Genomic DNA, 20619 nt, shown 5'->3' with positions numbered 1-20619 from the left:
AAGGACCACATGTATTAGAAAAATGATGATATTGATCACTTAAAGTTCATAAATATGCATTACATATTAGATATTCCTATATGGAAGTATTTGTCTGTGGTAATTACATACACTCTTACATCTAATATAGAAATATATTTAAGGTCTTTTCCTGATATTAACATATTTATCTAAACCCATGCCACAGTAATACAAAAAACTCATATGAAGTCATGGAAAGTTCAAACACTTTCTATTGAGTCAAAATCTTGAGCTTATGGGGAACCACGGGGCACTCTCGTTTGATAACCTAGCAATAATCTGCTAACACACTTTTGTCCCATCGCCCTTGATAACGCTCTTCCATCGTCTTCAGGTCTTAATGGAAACGATCTCCCTGTTCATCGCTACAATCTCCAAGGTCCTCAGGGAATTGATCAAGGTAACTGCATAGAAAATGTATTTTCACACTCATGTTGCACCCAAGGTCGCGAAAGGCCGATAACATTTTCTTATCCAGCACTTCATAGTTTTCTGACTTCGTCTTGCCTAAAAAGCTTCTATAACTTCCACGAAAGACAGTCATGCTGCCTCCTCTTTGTAGTTCCTTTTTTTTTTTTTTTTTTTTTTTTGGCAAATTCCTACTCACGCAAAAGAACAAGAAATTGAAGTCCATTGAGCACGCCTGGTTTGATCTCGTCAGACAAAGCAGGAAATTTAGAAATTAGATACTGAAAACAGTCACCATCAGTATTTAGTCCCTTCACGAACTGTTTCATCAAGCGAAGCTTGGTGTGGAGTGGGAGGGGGTGATCCTATCTCGGCTGACAATTTATTCATTCACAATCTTTGGCATTTCTACTTTCAGAGTGTCACGGATAAGCCAATCTTTTTGAATCCAGTGCTGCTCTCGAGCTCGACTACCCCACAGATAGCATGGATACTTCGTGAAAACTTTTTGTTGTGCAAGCAGATGAGATCAACACAAATGATCCAATTATGCTCCTCGTACTTGAGTAATTCAATCGCAAGTTTAATATTATTATGTTCTTCTCGCAAATGCACCAAATGACCAATTGGAACCAATCCGTAAGCATTACCGTTATGTAAAAGAAAATACTTGAGACTGCGCTTCGAACTGTCGATAAATAATCTCCATTCCGTTGGGGTATAAGAGGAAACGCGTAATCCAGATAAAAGACCTGCGATATAATGGCAGTAAAGTTGTTGTTTTGTGAAAAGTAGTCTGTAAAATCATTTTCGCGCTTTTAGAAATATGACACTTGCGCCAAATGATGCAACAGATTTTTTCTCGCAGTCTGGAATCTAATAGCTCAGCACTTTTTCTTTTCTTTCTTTCTTTTTTTTTTTTTGAGACCCAAATCGAGCACTAAATCATTCAATTCAGGCTGGATGAATTGCTGAAGTGTAGATGACTGTTTAGTGTCAGATGAGTCTTTGGATTCCATAGCCGTTTCTTCACACACCTTATCACAGACCGTGCCATCCCCCTTTCTTTCACTTTATTCATCTTCGGAAGAGCTGAAACCACTAAAAACTGGAACAAGGTGTTCATCCGATGTGAGGGATCGGTCGAATTGCTGAGAGATATTTGGATACAAAATAGAATGTCAGTTTTTATTGCCAATGCCCTTCGTATTGGCCAGGCAAAAATAACAGTCACTTAGATGGTTCTTCGGTTCTCGTCAAACCATGGAACGCCGAAAAGTATACCGTTTCGCTTTCCGTTTGTCCAATCACCGTGACATTTCCTTACAATTATGACACGCAATATGTGGAGCTCATTTTTTGTCTTGGTCGCGAAGGGAAACTTGAAAATACCTTCTGTAGGCACGCCTATCAAACAAGGTTGTATTGCGCTTTTGGCGGGAAAGTATGTAACAGCCATATATATAACAAAATACGGAAGGTTTAATTACAAAATTCTGTCTACTTTCTCTTGAAGAAACCATGATGCAATCTGAAGCATAGAATAGAATAGAAAGAACATCAATATTGTGAATATGTGCGCTGCTGTTAGAGTAGATTAAAGTGAAAACAAATGCAAAACATCACCTTTTCAACAAAATATGGAAGTCTCAAATTGCATGGAAACTATAGCATGCAGAGAAACGGATTTCAGATTTCTATTCAGTGGGCCAAAAAAATGTAGAAACAGCTGAAAAATCTCATACAACAGAAAACTTTTAAAAAAATTGTTTTCCAGTGTTATTATTTAATTTTTACTCTTTGGTCAATATAATGCAATCAGTTCCTTACTCCTAATTTTCTTAACGTGAAAATGTTACGCAATTTCAATGTGTAACTTTACGTACTTCATTTCCTAACAACATTCTACAAGACTTAGTATGCTTTACCCAAAACTTTTAAGAAAAGGGATAAAGCGTATCCAGGAGTTCGATGGAAGGTTTGTCTTACTATGTTCTAGGAGGCGCCATGAAACAGTCTGTCACCTATTAGTGTAGTGCTTAATTAACTGACGTTGCCAATCCATATTCTCAACCTGAATACTGTAAAATTACCTTCTTAAGGTATTAGGTAGAGCAATTTAGTACATGTGAATTATATATATACAATATAACCCAAAATCACTATATGTGTGATCCGAAGACAAATCAAATTACTCTATGCAGTCTGGGTAAATAGTTGTCCCGCGGCCCAGTCAGCCAAGGGAAGAATTACCAAAAATCGCCAGACAAGCTACGTGGAAGTAGTTTAGGAAATTTCAGTACTCCAGGCAAGCAAAGAGAAGTTGATGTCTCGCAGAGAACCAGGCTAGCTAGATGGTTGCTTTTAGGAATCTCGCAGAGCTACACTCAAGTTAAGAGAATGGTTGAGTTCCCACAAAACTCCAGGCAGGCTAAGTGGGCAGGAGATCTCAGAACTCCAGGCAAGCTAAGAGCCTCGAGATTGGTTAGATCTCTCAGAGCTCCAGGCAAGCTAAGAAAGGAGATTTGACCAGCCAAAGCTGAATCAATTGAGACGCTACATGGTGTTCTATACCCTCTTCTGGATAGCGATGGTGCTAGTGATCGTCTTCTGTCACATGACCAGATGATGATGAGGATTCCTGTCATATGTTTCTTGTTGTAGTTTTGGTAGGAGAGCACGTGGTTTTGTTTATAAATACGAAGCATATGTTGGCGTTTACAAATATCGAACAAGTGTAAGATATTACAATGTATTTTTAATAACTTAAAAATAAATTTACAATAAAACGACAAGGCAAAGCAAACATTAGCAAAAATATTGTTTTATCATCGGATTTACGTATGATTACAAAATTTTAGAGCTTTAGCTATTTATTGAAGTTGCAAGAAGAAGAATTTAGGTTGAAGATTTGATTCTAAGAAACAACCAAGCATAAAAATAACGTAATATAAGTTTTGCCATAAAAAAAGTGTACATCGAATATGAACGTTGCTTAAAGATTGTTACTTGTTTCAAGATCTGTATTTTTCTTCTAGCTTTGTACTCGCAACGGTAAGTACAATTCGGCCAGGACTTCAGCAAGTACTGACCAATTGTTGAACAACTGTAAAAACACTAGTTGAAAAAACACTTTAAAGCTACGAACTCCAGAATTTCTTGCAATAGTCTGCTAGTGACGACAGTAGCTCCTTTCTCGTAGCATAATTGTCTGTTGTTCGAAATAGGAGCATACAACACCCGTTGAAGGAGTCAGAGGTTCTCAGGCGCCAACTGCTACCGCCGGTCTCTCTCTCTCTCTCTCTCTCTCTCTCTCTTTTACTCGCTCCCTAGAAGTGTTGCCACAGTCCTAGCTCTGGAGTGGGCTGAAAAATAGTACCAAATTGAAACAAAAAAGGGCTGAATTGGTTATTTTATACCAGTGTAATATATGGCTCTATAACACGAAACTAAAAGAGGTAATGTTCTAGAACACCTCTTCCCCTTCCAAGAGTCCAAATCAAGAAAGTGCTCTTTTTAAAAATATCCAAATAGGTGGACCCGAACAACCGTGGAAGAAAATGAAACTATTGTCGCACGTAAGAGGTATAACAGAGACCGCAAATTAAAGAGGAAAATACAATTATAATCTTTGGTATATATTGTAAGGAAACCAAACGCACATCTATTTCAAAGTGAGCAATAAACCAAATCGGTATGATGACCATATATGAAAAAAATATATAAAACGAGGAATTAATTAATCATCTCCGAGTTCGTGTGTAAACAGTACATTACAATAAAATATTGAAATATATTATTGCATCTTATTATCGCTTATTTCACGACCGAAAAAGCATAACAGACTGTAAGAAGAATATAAGGTAAGTAAACTGACATTTGTAAAAAATGTAAAACCGGTCCAGGGTCCTAGAACCTTCCCTCAAAGACACCACAACACATTATTAATAATTTGACAAGTATTTGTTAAATGGTGCTGAATTGGGTAGAATTGTACCAACATTTTCACTAAAGGGGCTGAAAATGCCAGTGTGGTACCAACGGGCTGATTAGTGACAAAAGGGGCCGAATTTGGTACAAGTGTACCAAGTGTGGCAATACTGCTCTCTAGTTTTGGGTCATGCACCTTTGGTTTCGTAACAATCCTAATAGTAACCACGGATAACTAAGGAAATAACCTACTCAGATGAGTGAAAAGAGAATACTATAGTGACTATATGAATGTTAAAAGAGTGAAGATTTGTAAGTTGCACATATACTCACCAATTATATCAACGTTTCTCCTTTAAAAAGAAAACAAACAAAAGTGGTATCACATTGCAGTTGTTACACAAATTTATGAAAATGCGATGGTAATGAAAAAATGGATAACAAAATTCGTTGTATCAATGGGAACTGTATAAAAGACGTAGCTATTATTTTTTAAAGAAAATAATTGTTGCTTTCCTCCCTTTTCATATTAATTACAACAATAACAACAGTTTCTGGCAGTTGTAATTAGTGATGATTTCAGAAAATTCTCTCCTTGGAGATATTTCAATATACTGGCTGTGAAAAGTAGCATTGGCAAAAAACTGGGAATCTACACGATGAGATATATATATGGCCCCTGGAGGAAATTTCGTGGCTCCGGTAGGGAAATTCTCCCTTGGACCATTACTGAAATCAACATTTGTTGCAATTACAGCAAATTCTTTGAAGTTCTTAATTTTAAGCATTGTTACAAACTTGACTGATATTTTCTATATCTTCGGAACGATTTGAGACATCAAATTCTGTAAATACCTTCATGATATTTAGTATAACAATCTCAGTGATTGGATGCGATGTTTATCTAAGCAGATTTTCGAAATAAAACCTTTAAAATCTCTTGCAACTTTGTCACTATTTATTTGACACGACAATAAGGTGCTTTGAATGTGTGTCGCAGTCTGTCGCACTAGCATCATTAATGTTGCAAAAGCAAGGGCTCTAATTTCCCTGTACCTTTGGGAGGGGCATTCATAAAAACTACATATAACAATACATGTAACAATAAAAATACATGTAAAAAATACATATTCATAAAAATACATGGTGGCCCGAATGAGCTTTGGGGGTCCCGGGGCCCCCAGAATCGGCGCCCTTGTGCAAAAGCCTCCAAAAGATTGATACTTAGCATTCTTAGTTTGTAACACTAAATACTAAATGTAGTAGTGTAAGTTATGGGCTAATTTGTAGATTTTTGCGCACTCTCATCTGACGCATAGTTATTTGGTGCATGGTTTTAACCGTCCGTATTGTGAAAATTGTATTGTCCCACAGAGTATTCGGCACATTGTTTTTGAATGTCCTGAATACTCAGACCGTCACGAACTACCGCGTACGCTTGACTGTGCATTGGGGGAATGATATTGGTTTTGTTGGGCGGTTATTTGCATTTATCTACGCTTCTGACGTTGGTCAAGTTCTGAGTTTTTTTTAGTCCTTTGCTCTTGTATTTATTGTTGCTATAATTTTATCTTTTATTCTCACTTTTCATTGTTTTTCTTTAAATATTTGTTGTTATTGTTATACGTTTTACCTTACATACTCATTTTTATCCCTTCTGTCAGATTATTTCGCAGCTTCCTTTTTTCTTATATTTTACTATGTTCGTTTTATAAAATTATTTAAGGCAGTCCGTGTTTGAGCAGTTGTGTTGTTCGTGACAAGGAGAAACAACCTTGATGTTGACATCCCCATTAATCTTTACTCAATCAATCAATGAACCAACATTTAGGTTTGAAGCATATTAGGTCGTTTGAAAAGTACTGATCCTTTCAGACACGACATGATATTAGGGTCCGAAATCTCAGGGTTGTTCCGGTTGCAGCTAACATTAATTGACAGCTGATAGTTGAAGCTAGTAGATATTTGAAAAAAAAAAATGTTGGAATTTTTATAATAAAACGTAAGGTATTGAGCCGTGAAGGGGAAGTGCAATTTCCGCAAAACTTCGCTACATTTTACAAATTGATTTCAGTAAAGGCGCAAATGTTGCGCAGGTCCGTGAAGAAATTTGTGCTGCTTATGGGTAAGATACGTTATCAAAAGTAATAGCTAAAAGGTGGATCATTTGCTTTCGTTCTGGAAACTTGGATGCCCAAAATGCTCCTTGCAGTAGGCGACTTATCACGTAAGAAGTGGGTTGTGGCAAAAATCGAGCAAGATTGGCATGTAAGCAGTCATGACATCGCTAATGACCTAAACATCCGTCACCAAACAGTGAAATGAAATGAAATCTTTGTTTTACGTCCCACAAAATCTATGCTAACAGGCCATAGAGTGCGTTAGTTTTGCTTTGAACAACAAGTTCTGTTCCATATAATCTTGCTGATAAAAAAGGAAGCAACCAATCAGCTCCCGTCCCAAAATACAAAAAATAGCAAGTCCCATATTTCATATTTAACAGTGATATTTCAACTTTCGAATCAAAGAGAAAATGATAGGGCTAAACCAAAGCCTAATTTTTGAACGGAAAGGTTTCTTCTTAAAATCCAGATTGAAAAATAGACTACTAAATAACAATCTTTTAAAAATGTTTTTCTCTAACATGTAGGATGCTTTCTTTGGCTTCAAAATAACATTGAAATTAAAAATTTACAAAAATAGGGCAACACTCGCTCACTTCTAAAGTTAAGGAATACGATTTCAACTGTACCTAGACGTAGAACCTTGAAATTTTCTAGGAACTTTCTTCATGTACTACAGACTGACAAAGTAACAGAGTTTTACGAAATATTACACTTAGGGGTAGAAAGGGTCTTGAAAATACTTCTTGTTGTTCATCACATCTTTGGAATAATTGGAAAATGGAAAATAGTTTTGGCCGTTCATCAGATCTTCGAAACTTTTAAAAGTAGAAACTTGAAATTATGTAAAAATGTTTTCCTTATACCATAGGCTCATTCAAACAACAAGATGTTCCCATGTGCGTGGGTTTACTCGAGATTCTCCCGTTTCCTCCCACTTCTTCATTCCCCTACTATTGTCCATCTCACCGTCACCATCTCTTTTAGCCATTATACATAATCGTGGGACGTCAAACTAATATTTTTTTTACGGAATGCTATCCTTATGTGGAAAAGGGAAAGACTTGAAAATATTCGAGCCTTTCATCGGATCTACGAAACCGATAGCTGTAAAAACTTTATTATTATTATTATTATTATTATTATATTATTACTGTTCTCGTCGAATGCTAGGCTAGAAATGAGACTCAATTCATGACAGGTCTGAGTTTTACGAAATGCGCCCCTACTGTGAAAATGGGGCGTTGAGCTAACTTTTGGGTTTTGGATCTTGAAATTTTGAAGAAATGTTATTCTTGAACTCTGGGCTGAGGATAACACATACCTTTTAAGAGCAGCTACTCGTAACAGGGAAAAGGAGTCTTGAACGATTTTTAACCATTTAAGAGATCTCCAATACAGTTCTAAGTAGGAACTTGAAATTTAATACAAATTGAACATTAGATTAAGGGTAAGACAGAATTTAACGAAATAAGATCCCCTAACGGGGAAAGTGGGCTTGGAAGTTTTTCCGCTGTTCAGCAGATATTTGGAATTTGACGTAGGTAAAAGAAATTTTCCAGTAATGTTTTTCTGACTGTTGACTACAAGTAAGACAATATTTTTTCAAACTCAATATCTTAGATCATAGAAAAAGAAGGTAAATATTTTCTTTCTCTAGGAGTTGAAACTTTGTACAAATATTTTCCATATGACTTAAACAGAGATGGAGTGGATCAGTGGATCGGTGGGTCAGTGGGTCAAGTTTTCTGAGTGGGTCAGTGGGTCTTGGGTCAATAGCATGTGACCCACTGCGACCCACCACCCACCATGACCCACTGCGACCCACCGACTCAGTATGATCTACCGACCCTCTCTGCTCACTGCACTGTAGACAGTATCTTCTGAAGACTAGTAAATTTGTCTGTTTTACTTTCAAGACCTTCATTTCCCTTCCTTTTCCATTTGTTTCTGTCTACTTACCTGAGGTGAGTAATATCTAAACAAGTGAAAAAAGAACTTCAGGCACTTTTGGATATTGAAATTTTTAATTGTAATAATAGGAATAGGACTTATACTACTACTTGGCTTTCGAGTCCCGTGAGTTTTTAGAGGACCTAACTACTGGAAAAAAATACATTTTTGAATCACTGAAATATATAAATTATTATATAAAAAATTGAAAAAATGAAATGAAATCTTTAAGCTTTACGTCCGACGGTTATGACGGTTACGCTAATGGAGACGGTGATGATGAAAGATGAGTGAAATGAAGAAAGTAGGAGGAAACGGGAGAACCCTGAGAAAACCCACGAGCTCGATGTTTGTCCACTACAAAGTCCACACGGCGGGAGCTGGGATCGAACCAGGAACCACAAACACCGGAGGTGAACGCTTTACCACTGAGCCACCGCGCCACATATATAAAAAATTGAATGTAACTATGTGTGTCTGATCATCACGGTCAAATTGCAAAGTCAAATGAAATTACTTTTGGTATATAGTTAGGCCTTAATCCAAACTGGGATGTTATATTGCTTTTGTTATAGTGCATAATATCCTAAGGAAGTAGTGAGGATCCGAATTTTTGCGAAAAGAAAATGAGTATCTCGCAAGCCGTCAAACTTACGGAGCTGAAATTCAGTGTATTAACTCTTTATTCAAAATAAACAGAATGTGTCGTAGCATTTTTTAAAATTCTCCTTTAGGTGTGTGTGGGGGGGGGGGGCACTCTCTATATATGGAAAATTGGTTGTGAGTTAGTTTGTAAAAATGATAGATGTTATTTAACAAAAAAATCAGAAACAAAAAATACAGTGCTTTGCTTCGTATATCCAATGCTTTCTACTATAATAATTGCTGAAGCTTATGTTTATTATATGGAGCGCTTACAGCACAGGGCAATCAACCCATAAAGTTGTGAGAAAAATAGGCAAAAAATTTGTACTGTAAGCTTAATTACACGGAAATTTTAAGTTTGGATTGTGCGTATAGCGAAAATTTTACACTTTTTCCCCTTACGTTGGTCTACTTACTTTGATTTGGAACTTCCAAATTTCATCCTTTTTTCCACTGAAAACTATTAATAATTCAACAAGGAAATAATTAGACTATGATAATTTAATTGAAATTCATCGTAATTTGGCACATGGCAAACAGCAGTGTGGTAATTAAAGGGGAAGGAGGGAAATTCCCATTCACCTCTGAACACTTTCCAGGAACCTCATTCCCTTTCGCTTTGTAGACGGGGAGGGAACTTGGTATCAAATCTTCATGTGTAATTACAAAAATTAAATTTATAAACAAATAAGAAATCATCAGTTTATCAGGCTTTAATTGATAATTTATTCAGAAGATTCCCTATCAAAGGCGTGGTAGATGAAGTTTCTGTTCTCCATTAGTCGACATTGCCAACTGACATGGTCGATATGGAAAAGATGTTGTTCATCAATGTTAATGGCCCACCGCTAGACAAGCTCAAAGTAGACGAGCTAGTTATTTCTTGGCTGAAGAATGGACATCATTCCGCTGCGGATGATTTACCACGAAAAAGTTACTAACAGGCAATAAACGCAATTACAGATTTGTTTTACGGTGGAAAAATTACGAGTTATGGAAAATGTATACTTGTATTACTAATGGCTTATTTGTGTTATTCAACTTTGTACCTAATTTTTAGTAAGTCTCTTCTTTGTTTTAGGTAAACTACTTTGAACAAATATTCATAATAATTGCAATTATGCATATTTGTAACTTGAATTTAACATGGTGGTTTAGTGATTACACAAATTACAATTATGAGCATACTTTATGGAGATGCTCTCACATAGGGTACCCGAGCACCTTTATACACTATGAAAAACTTATATTTCAAGTTTTTTGTGAGAAAAATGCTGTGAACTGAGAAACCATAACCTTTTCCATATTGCAGGGGCATTTTCCTGCGAATAGAAGTTTCTTTTGGAATGCGTTCAGAAATTAACACTTGCAAGAATACTCTCTTAGTACAAGTATATTTTAGGCACACACTAATTTCCCCCCCACCTCGAACTGTTTCATTTTCCTCACTGACAAACACTTTACCATTTTATATCGTAAAGGTCAGATCCAGTGTTATTATAACAGAGTTGTACTTGAACGATTTACTAGATATTCAAACTCCGATTAGTGACAATTTCACAATCTTGTTTTATTACAAGTGTAAACTCTTTAGTCAGTTCAGAAGAGGCCGTGGATCGTGTTCAGAGTTGATGACGATGGATTTTGGTGAGTCAGAGTAGGTAACAGTGGATGAGAGTGGTTCATGGTGAGTGGTGGGTCACGGTGGGCGGTGGGTGAAGTTTTCATTGATCCACGCCAACTCTGGTCTTAAAGTATGTGCAACACGAGGTTTATAACATTTCTGCTCTGAGGGATACGTAGGGTGACTAGTTTCCCGTTATTAATATGAATTTCTTTGCAGGCGCTCAGCATAAAGGCAAGAAAACAGTTTACTACATATTTGGCGTACAGAATAGAAATATAGTATGTGATAAGTATTTTTTTCTAAATTTCAAAACTACGAAAAAAGACATTAAAAGAAAAGTTATTCAGAATCGATTTTGTGAAAGTTCACGCAACTCTAGTGAAATCAAACTTACATGAACAAGTATTCTGAAAACAGGAAAAGTTTGTAGACATTTTAAAACTTTTATGAAAACTATATTCTTCCCGTGAGAAGAATGGGAATTGTGCTAACACTATTATGACATTCACCCCAGCTCTATTGAGTTAGATGTGATACTTAGTCGTGTAAAGAAAATGAACATGAATATGCGTTGGGACAATACACACATGTATTTAATTAAGGGACAGACTATTAAAAAGTTTACAAAAGCTAATAATTTTTCTTTTGCCTGTTTTTCGTAAGTGGAAAGAGATAATGAAATGTAACTTACCACAATAATAGATACAGTTATTCTATACCCGAAAACACGAATCGGAAGAATAATCAGTGTTGGCATCCATAGAAATTAGTGTGGCAAAAATATGAATTACCCAAAAATCTAGGCCAAGGCAGCGACTACAAAAATGAACTCAATGGTTATTGACGACTTATCATGCTGTCTTTGCTCCTTGTTAACTACTTTTTAAATAATATTTGTATTCATTTTGTAATAACTTATATATTTAGTAAGTTATTGTGGTAAGTTACATTTCATTATCTCTTTCCAAAAATTATTAGTTTTTGAAAAATATTTAGTAGTCTGCCCCTCAAGGCACCTATTGCATTAGTAAATTACAATTACGTATAGGTGTGAGATAAGGGTATTAAAAGATCCAAGCAAACAATGCTCACATTATTGAATGATGATTTCAACAATTACCATGGTTTATTTAAAATTAAAGAGAGTTTGAATATCTTAAAGAAATAAATGGAAGTTCTCGTTAAAAAGTGTCCTTGAGAAGTTGCGTCAACCACAAGAGGTTTGTATATACATTTATTACTCGTACAATTTCCTTCTCTTAAACTTAGAAACCTTACTTAACTATACTTCAAACGATATAGAAGCAAATTTAAACAGTATGGGAGCAGTCGCAGTGATGACTCACTTTGGGATTGATGTCTGCCGTTCTTGTGATTTGTGTTGGGTTAAAAGATGGGGGGCTAATCGGCATGTGGGCAAGGCGAATGAAACAAAGACGGTGACGTGACGTTTCTGTGTAGTAAAGGCGTGTGACTTAGCAGACGCATTACAGCATGAGCAAATAACAAAATACTTCTCGTAAACGTGCTCAAAGAGATGGTAATACAGCAGGCACCTCATTTGCTAACAGCACTTGAAAGGAACTCGGAGTGCCGCCCTTCAAACTACATAAACTCTATCTCATAGCATAGTGAACTGCAATGTAATTGTATGATATTAGGTTGTACTGTATGTTATGTGATCAAGTGAAACGTGTATCTATATATCCTCTCAATAATGAACGCTGTTCCTTTATTGAAATGAGCAATGAATATGAATGGATGGCAAGTTTCACATATAAGCTGCAAAGGATTATTGATATAAACAGAATGTCGGAAAAATAATAGAACTTTTTAAATTAAACAAAACGAATTAGATATTTTACCAACTGTGGTTCTTTTTATTCAAAATGCATTCCTTCCGCATCAATACACCCCTGGACACGTTCAACCGAAGCAAGCATAGAGTTTTTAATGTCCTTTAAGGAAATCGCCTCAATGGTCTTAGTCACGACAGACTGGACGTGTGTAACATTTTCATAAAATTTTCCTTTCATATCCAATTTTAATTTTGGGAATAGGAAATAGTCACACGGCGATGAATCAGGCGAATACGGAGGATGTGAAAGCACACATTGCTTTATAGCCAAAAAGTCACGAACTGCGACGGTTCTGACATGGTGCATTGTCGTGCAATAAAAGCCAACTGTATGACGCTCGATACTCAGGCCTTACGCGAACGATTCATTTCCACAAACATTCCATAGACTCAGATTATATTCACCATTAACAGTTTGATCCTGTGGAACGAATTCCCGAAGTATAATACCTTTGGAATCGTGAAAACAAATAAACATTGTCTTCCCAGTTTCTCCGAAAACGAAAAAAATATTGCGTTTTCAAATGTCACGTGAGGACTTTCACGTAGCACTTTGGCGTTTTGTTTGTGGGTTTACTTGAAGTACCAAGTCTCATCATCAGTTAGAATCGATTCGTGGAATGTTCTGTTCCGTCTGGCTGTTTTAATCAGGTCCTTGCAATGTTCAACGCGAGCAAGGTTTTTCGTCGTCAGTTAAGAGGTGCAGAACGAACCAAGCGCAGACTTTCCGTTTCTTTAAATCCTTTGTCAAAATTTCGTGAATCATGTGTTTCGTCGTATTTAATTCCTCCGCCACCTATTTTGATGTGGATTACCAAAGAACAGAAACTGCAGTAAAAAACAAAAAGAGGTTTCTTCATATGGATTCTACGTCTCAAGAATAGGTTCTATTTCCACCTTTATATATATTAAAAATCGGAAGCTGTAAAAATCGCTAGTTCTGCTTTCAATATTAATCTCAATAGAACAAAAATGAGAAGAGATAGCAAGAAATGAGTTTGTGATATGAACTCAAGGTTTCAAGTAAATCTTCACCTCGGAAGCGGTGTAAATATCTATGATTTTCGGTTTCAACATTGATCCCCATATTAGAAAAAAATGTTATTAGATAGCGAGAAGTAGTTTTCTTCATATGAATTCAGTACCGCAAGGATGGGTACCATCTTCTAATTTATTACTCTACCGAAACCAAAAATAACAGAAATCTATTATCACCTCCCGTTCCAATATTGATATAGTAATATATTATTTGTTTGGTGCTGATGTACTTCTGGCACACCATATTTTGAAAGATTTACAGGTAAAATTCAATATTTTGCAAGAAAAGATATTTTTAAAGAACAAATTTCTGTGAACTTTAGAATTAAATAGAAAGAAACACACCTGTATTTTAGGTTTACAACTGTAGGGTTACTAGTGTACAGTTATTACATGAGTTTTACGACAAATAAAATAAGTGAGTGCGTATGAAAGATGACTGTATTAGATACTATTTTCCACTGGCGAAGCATTTCTGCACAGTGTACAGAAGCTGCATTTTATGTTTACAAGTGCAGCACTACTAGTATAAAACCATGACAAGTGGTATTGAAACTCGTATCATTTCCAATCCCACTTGTTTTCACTACCCTCGCTTACGGCTATACCCACCATCATCGCTGCTCGAGCTCCATAGCTACACCCTACCCTGACTCATTTAGATAGCATTCGTGTTTTTAGTGGTCACCTAGCACAGGTTGATATATGTTTTGAACACTGTAGCTTTTATGCAATGCATCTGGACACCATATTTATACGCAAATCGTAAAAGAATTGTAATTTTTCAGCAATTCCTTGCGAAGGTCCCCTAGAATTTTATCTACGCAGAGTGAGATATTTTATGTCTCCCAGCGCAAAGCATTTAGAAGACAATAAGAAGAAAATTAGTAAAAGAATTATAATTTTTCAACAATTATTTCGAGTGGCGTACCAAACATAAACCTGCATGATAAGTATATGGTAATAATTGTAAGAGATAGTGAGAAAATGCTTGTGATATGAATTTAGGATCCGAGGAACAGGTTCCATCTACAATCTTATCATTCTATTGCAAAAAGTGAACGAGCAACCACTTCCAGTTTGAATATTATATTTCCTTCTGGTTGATCGGTCAGTGGCATAAGATTGTCCGCTATTTGCATGGAAACTCTGATAGTCTTGTTATCTTACCTTGTTCCAGAAACTTAAGTCGCACTGGGTTCGGAAAGATTTGGCCTTAGAACTAAGTACGCATATGCCAGTAATAAACATTCCCGCTGCGTAGTAGCGTGCACGGGCTATATCTGATTCGTCGTCTGTCTGTTCCCTTGATACTCGCTCGCACCTTATCGTCAGAGCGATACTTTATTAATCTGTCTGTCATATTAGAGTTTAAGATGTAGATTGCAGGCTTAATAGTCAAGACTTATCCGGAAACTAAGTTGAAGGTGATTGATTACTCGTGAAGTAGCTTTTCGCAACAATATGTTCTGGAAGAAATCATATGTGCATGTATGATATATTGAAGAAGCACTAACAGAGATTAAGAACACTCACAGTATAAGGATGTTCTTCGATAGAAAACATGCAGACACACACATACTGAGATTTATGTAAGAGATCACTCTATTGGCAGACAGTAAGAAACAAAATTAGAAGCAGATCTAAATGCAATGCAACATTTGGTTAGCATAAAATTCAACATGAAGATCAACAAGAGGAAAACGAAAGTTATGAGATACGGGAGAAAAGAAACAATCAGAAAAGTGAGAGTCAAAATTGGAGATCACCTGGTGAAAGACGTGCAGGAATTGTGTTAAACATAAATAGGTGGAAGCACTATGTAAAATTGAGAATAACTCAGGCGAAGAATGCATGGAAGAAAAACAAAAACTTCTGATCCGAAACATAGACAAATGTGAAGAAAATGTTGATGAAAACGTGTGTATGGAGTACGGCATTATATGGATGCAAGACATGGACACTAAAAGAAGGAAAACGGAGAATTGATGTCTTTGAAATATGATGCTATAGAAGAATGTTTGGATGGAAGAACAAAGTATCAAATGACAAAGTATTGGAGATGGTAGAAGAGAAAATGAGTATACTGAAGAATATTTCTAAATGACGAAAAATGATGGTTGGACACATTATGAAACATGGAAGAATCACACTACTATGTATGGAGGGAACGATGTACTGGAAAATACAAAGATGAAGGTTGCGATTGAAATATAGCGATCAAATAAAAGATTGATTGATTGATTTTTGAGTTTTACGTCCCGTTCAGCAGCGAGGCTATATGAGACGTGGACCTACTCATTAACGTGGAATCCGAACCGCATGAGCTCCCGCCGGGAATCGAACCCGGGTCTCCCGCGCCTCAAATAAAAGAATTCAATATATGTATATGAAGAAAATGAAATGGAAAGCCTTGCTTAGAATAGAGAAGAGTGGAAAGCGGCATGAAATTAATCGAAGGATAGCTGACTCGAGACGAAGAAAATCTAAATCTTTTCATGAAAACGCGTGCTGTCTGACAAGGATTTTCCCGTTTTCTCCTGCATTCTCATCCCACCAATCCTTTCATCATTATTCACTTACATTAATCATCCGTCCCCCTTAGACTAAGGGGCATAATCGTGCGGCGTTAAACTGAAAGATTTTATTTTATTTTATATTTTTTACGTTGAGATCTTACAATACATACAGAAAGCAATATAACTTTGGAAAGAATTTTATTAAGAAAAAAGTTTCAAACGAGACAAAGTAGATAAGAGTCTTATTTAAAATTAACGTACGTTACTTTTACTCTTGTCGTACCCATAAATAGAACTTTCTTTTACGCTGTCCAACTTCGCTATTCCATTTCCTTTGAAGTGTTTGTGTGTACATTTGGCCCGTTTCCCTGGTGTTACTTCTAGCTCTACCTACCCTAACAACAACCAGCGAAATGGCCTCAACTGAACTCGACTAATTGCTAACTTTTGAGGCAACGTAAATTGGAACATGGTTCCTTTCACTTTCAGACTCACAAAAGGATTAACTCGGTTCCTGACCTACTTCTTGCCTAAGGAAAGCCTTTCTCAACCATTTTGCAACAAACAACCAAAATTGTCAAGCTACATTATTTTCTTACACACACGTACAAACACACACACTATATTTTATGTAATACATACAGTGTGGAACATTTATTTTGATACATTTTTATAACTTTGAAACTAATTGATCAAAAATGATGAAAGATTTCACTATCACAAAGTTAACAGTGTTGCCAACTCCACATAAAATTGTATTTTTTCAAATAGCACTATTTCAGGTTATTACGTATTTCATATCTGTATGTTCAACGAAAATTTACAATGATAAATTTATTATTCAGTGTTGCAAACCTAGGAGGCTACAGTATCACAAACATCCAAAGTTTGGTGGCCTCTACAGCAATAATAATGTAAAAGAGAAAGACAGGACTATTTGCGTGCAAAGACGTCAGTGTCTAATACTACTATCATAGTATGATAGATTTCGGATGAATACAAACATTGTTACAAGGGATTGAACTTTTTTTTTTAAAAAAAAAGGTCTTCATCTAAAAACGCTGCTTAGGTAAATACTTCATCCAATTGCATAGATGGTTTTTGAATTGATGAGAAGATCAAAATGCTGTTTGCAGCAATTTGTTATCTGAAACCATTCTGGAGATATGATAAAAGTCGTTAAAGTTTCCAACACTGATTAAAATTATGTAATTCCGAGAACTTACTGTAATCACAACTATGTGATAGTGTTGCTGTAGTGTTATAGTAGAAACATAAATCAAAAAATTCCCAGGAACGGAACATTTTAAGCATATATTAAATTTAACAATTTGTTCCATTTCTCTCGAACAAAATTTGAAGTATCAAAAGGCTGTAAAACGACATAATGGTCTTTATACCCATTAAAAATCATATACGCAATTTGATGTGATACTTACCTAAAAAGTTTCCGAAATAATATCCTTAAAAAACACCAAATTTTTAATTTCCTGTAACTTTGTTTCCAATTTATTCGAAATACGACATATTATAACCGTAGTATTTAACATTAAGGTACTTTAAATGTGATTACCATGATAGGGGCGTCATTTAGGGGGTGGGAGGGGGCAATTGCCCCCCAATAGTTTGTGGTATACATATACTTTAATTGATAGTCTACTAATATGCTAGTACAAAACGTGAAAGTCTTTTGTCAGTGGTACTCTTGCCCGCTCAAACGAAGTCTGAAATGACGCCCCTGTACCACGACCATTCCACTTGCGTGGATAGTTCCCTCCAATATTTGGTGCTTTTTCGTTATTTGTGGTAATGCAGCGTATTTTATTTGCAGTACTGAGTGATAAAAGTTGTATTGTATGCCTTCGTTTTAAATATAGATTCGAAATACATAATGATCTGATGTAGTACTATATGAAAAAATACGACGTCATGTTGGATTTGCCACACTGCTAATCTTGTGGTATCATAGAGTATGCCAAGTAATGTCCCCTTTGCGATATTTGCATGGTACAAAATTTCAGCGTTTTTTTTCTTTTGTCCATTAATCTAAAAGTTGCGAGAGTCTTCCAGATAAATGGTCCACCCTGTATATATAATTTTCTATTTACAGAGCTGAGTCTAAAGCGCAAATAGTTAAGAGCGTTCCTTTGGTATGCTGTATCACGGCTTCGATCCTCTAATATCCTATATTAATTCAGCATCGTGAGCTATGCGTGGAGCTGCGTGAATTAAGAATTAGCGACATTAGGTCTAGAAAACGATAAGTAATGATGATGGAAGTCAATGTACGTCTGCACGTACTGTCTGCATATTACAGAATTAAAAGTCACCTGACATATTATAATTCTTCGTTGCTGTTCATACCAGCGAGGAATATCATCCACAATATCACCCACATAAAAGTGAATATGAACTCGAACGCACAATACCTACGACGTAACCAACACACACTTAAATAGAAAGCTTACAAATTTGCTCATTAAAAGAAATGAAAAATGTAAAGGGTTTGTATATGTTTTTTTGTAATGCACAAGGTAGAAGCAGTAGTTATAATTGTGTCAAATTGATATGATAAACTAAGTGACTACCGGTAATCCGACATGTTTGGTAGCACGCTTGTCTCTTCATCTTGACTGAATGGCTGCCTCTACACTTACGTGTACTCCTTCATTGGAGAAATGATTCTTTTGTTCATATTCACATTCATATTATTTATGGGTAGTATTTAATGTAAACTCATCTACTGAACAATCGTCGTGTCTCATTGTATCAAACCAAATCTTACGTTAGATACGAGGCATATCTGGAAAGTAAAAAATATAGTAAACGATTTTTTTTAATTGTCACAAGAAAGAGCATATCTCACACTACTTTTCCACATAGTTTCCACCGTTGTTGAGGCACTTGTCGTAGCAGTGGATAAACATACCTAGTGCTTTCTCATAGAACGATGCCGCCAGTGAATTTGACAATATATGCCGCCAGTGATGAGGACCATTGCTGCACAGCGAGTTTCACTGCGTCGGGAATTCGCCTGAAAGTGTTGTCATAGTGAAACGTCTGTTCTCACAGATTTTTTCATCGATTTTCCTAACCAAGTTATCGTTGACAACAGAAGCCCGACCAGTCCGGGATTCATCGTGGACATTAGTTCGACCCTCATTAGACATCCTTACCCACTTTATCACCATTCCATCGGTCATTGCGTTTTCCCCATAAACATCTTTAATTTGACGATGAATTTCTGCCAGTTTCGCATTCTTTGCGTTTAAAAATCGAATTACCGAACGAATATCACAGTCGGTGGGATCGTCAATTGTCTTAGATATTTTAAACTTACACTGTAAACAGACAACACTACGCAGAGCAACCAAAATAGCGTCAGTTGAGAGCAGACGAACAAGGACGACTAGCGCGCATGCGCGGAACGTCAATCGCAGCACAGCAGCGGCGGGAATGCGAAACAGTACTTTTTTCGGATACGCCTCGTATATTTTTTAAAAATATTAAACATTAATAATTAACGTAGAGCCACGGTAGCTCACTGATAGAGCATTCAGCTCTGTCTTGTGGCGTTCCTGGTTCGACCCCAGCTCCCGGCAAGTGGACTTTGTAGCAAACAAACACCATGTGTGTGTGGGGGGGGTTCTCGGAATCCGCCCGTTTCTTCCCAGTATGCGTGCAATGATCTTTCCAGTATGAGAAATCAGGCTAATGGTTCTGTGATCGCTGCACTTCTTTGCTTGTTTTTTCTTGGGCAATACAATCATTGTAACATCAAGAAAATCCTTTGGCCATTCTCTACTCAGGTAGATCTTGTTAATAAGTGAGGTCAGTACTTTCATTGAGTTGTCTCCTAACTCCTTGAGCAAATCTACTGGTATGTCATCTTCTCCAGTGGCCTTTCTCCTTCGTATGTCTTTGATTGCTTGTACTACTTCACTTTTCAATATACTGGGTCCTTTTTCATCATCATCCACCTCTTCCTCTTCTTCGATCGCAATATCTTTGGGGTGGTTCTTCAGATCATACAGATCTTTTATGTATTCCTCCCAAATTCTAAGGATTCTTTGATGGTCAGTGGTTACATTACCTTCTTGATCTTCGATTCCGAACGTTCGTGTACTTTTGTTAGCTTTCCCTCCTTTTAAAACAGGATAAAGAACTACCTTTCTGTTTTACCAATGTATTATTTTTGGTAGATATATGCAAGGGTGAAATTCAAAAAAACAAACAATTGGTGATTTTTTTCTGTTTTGAAGGTCCAACCCGAGTCCGGGATAAGTATTTTCTGGTTAACGAGCTGGAATCAGCAAAACGAAAGTAGTAACTAAAAATTCAAGTTCAAGCGTTCCACTCTTTCTCGTGATTACAAACAAATTCTGTTGTACTTAGGCAAAATTTTATTACATGCGGCAAAGGAAGGCCAGAGAAATATCGCTGTATATTTGGAAATTTACAGCAAAATTGGACTAAGCGCAATGTTCTCCAATACAT

General features: G+C 36.4%; 1 protein-coding gene across 4 annotated transcripts in view; it reads right to left on the bottom strand.

The window, feature by feature from the left end:
- LOC145660494 (single insulin-like growth factor-binding domain protein-2) overlaps positions 1-20619 on the bottom strand; it is a 1012667-nt gene that overhangs the window by 261090 nt on the left and 730958 nt on the right. Inside the window, exon 4 of one of the 4 annotated variants that reach the window (XM_081725612.1) lies at positions 3281-3794. The exons of the other annotated variants lie outside the window; for them this stretch is intronic. Coding sequence (XP_081581738.1) covers positions 3748-3794 — 47 coding nt within the window. The 3' untranslated portion in view covers positions 3281-3747. Of the gene's footprint in view, positions 1-3280; positions 3795-20619 lie in introns of those variants that run through there. 4 annotated transcript variants of the gene reach the window in all.

The sequence above is a fragment of the Thermobia domestica genome, chromosome 9 (assembly GCF_964235325.1).
Source record: "Thermobia domestica chromosome 9, izTheDome1.hap1.1, whole genome shotgun sequence".
Lineage (NCBI taxonomy): Eukaryota > Metazoa > Arthropoda > Insecta > Zygentoma > Lepismatidae > Thermobia > Thermobia domestica.
The sequence above is the reverse complement of the archived record's forward strand: the minus strand, read 5'-3'. Positions and strand labels throughout refer to the sequence as shown.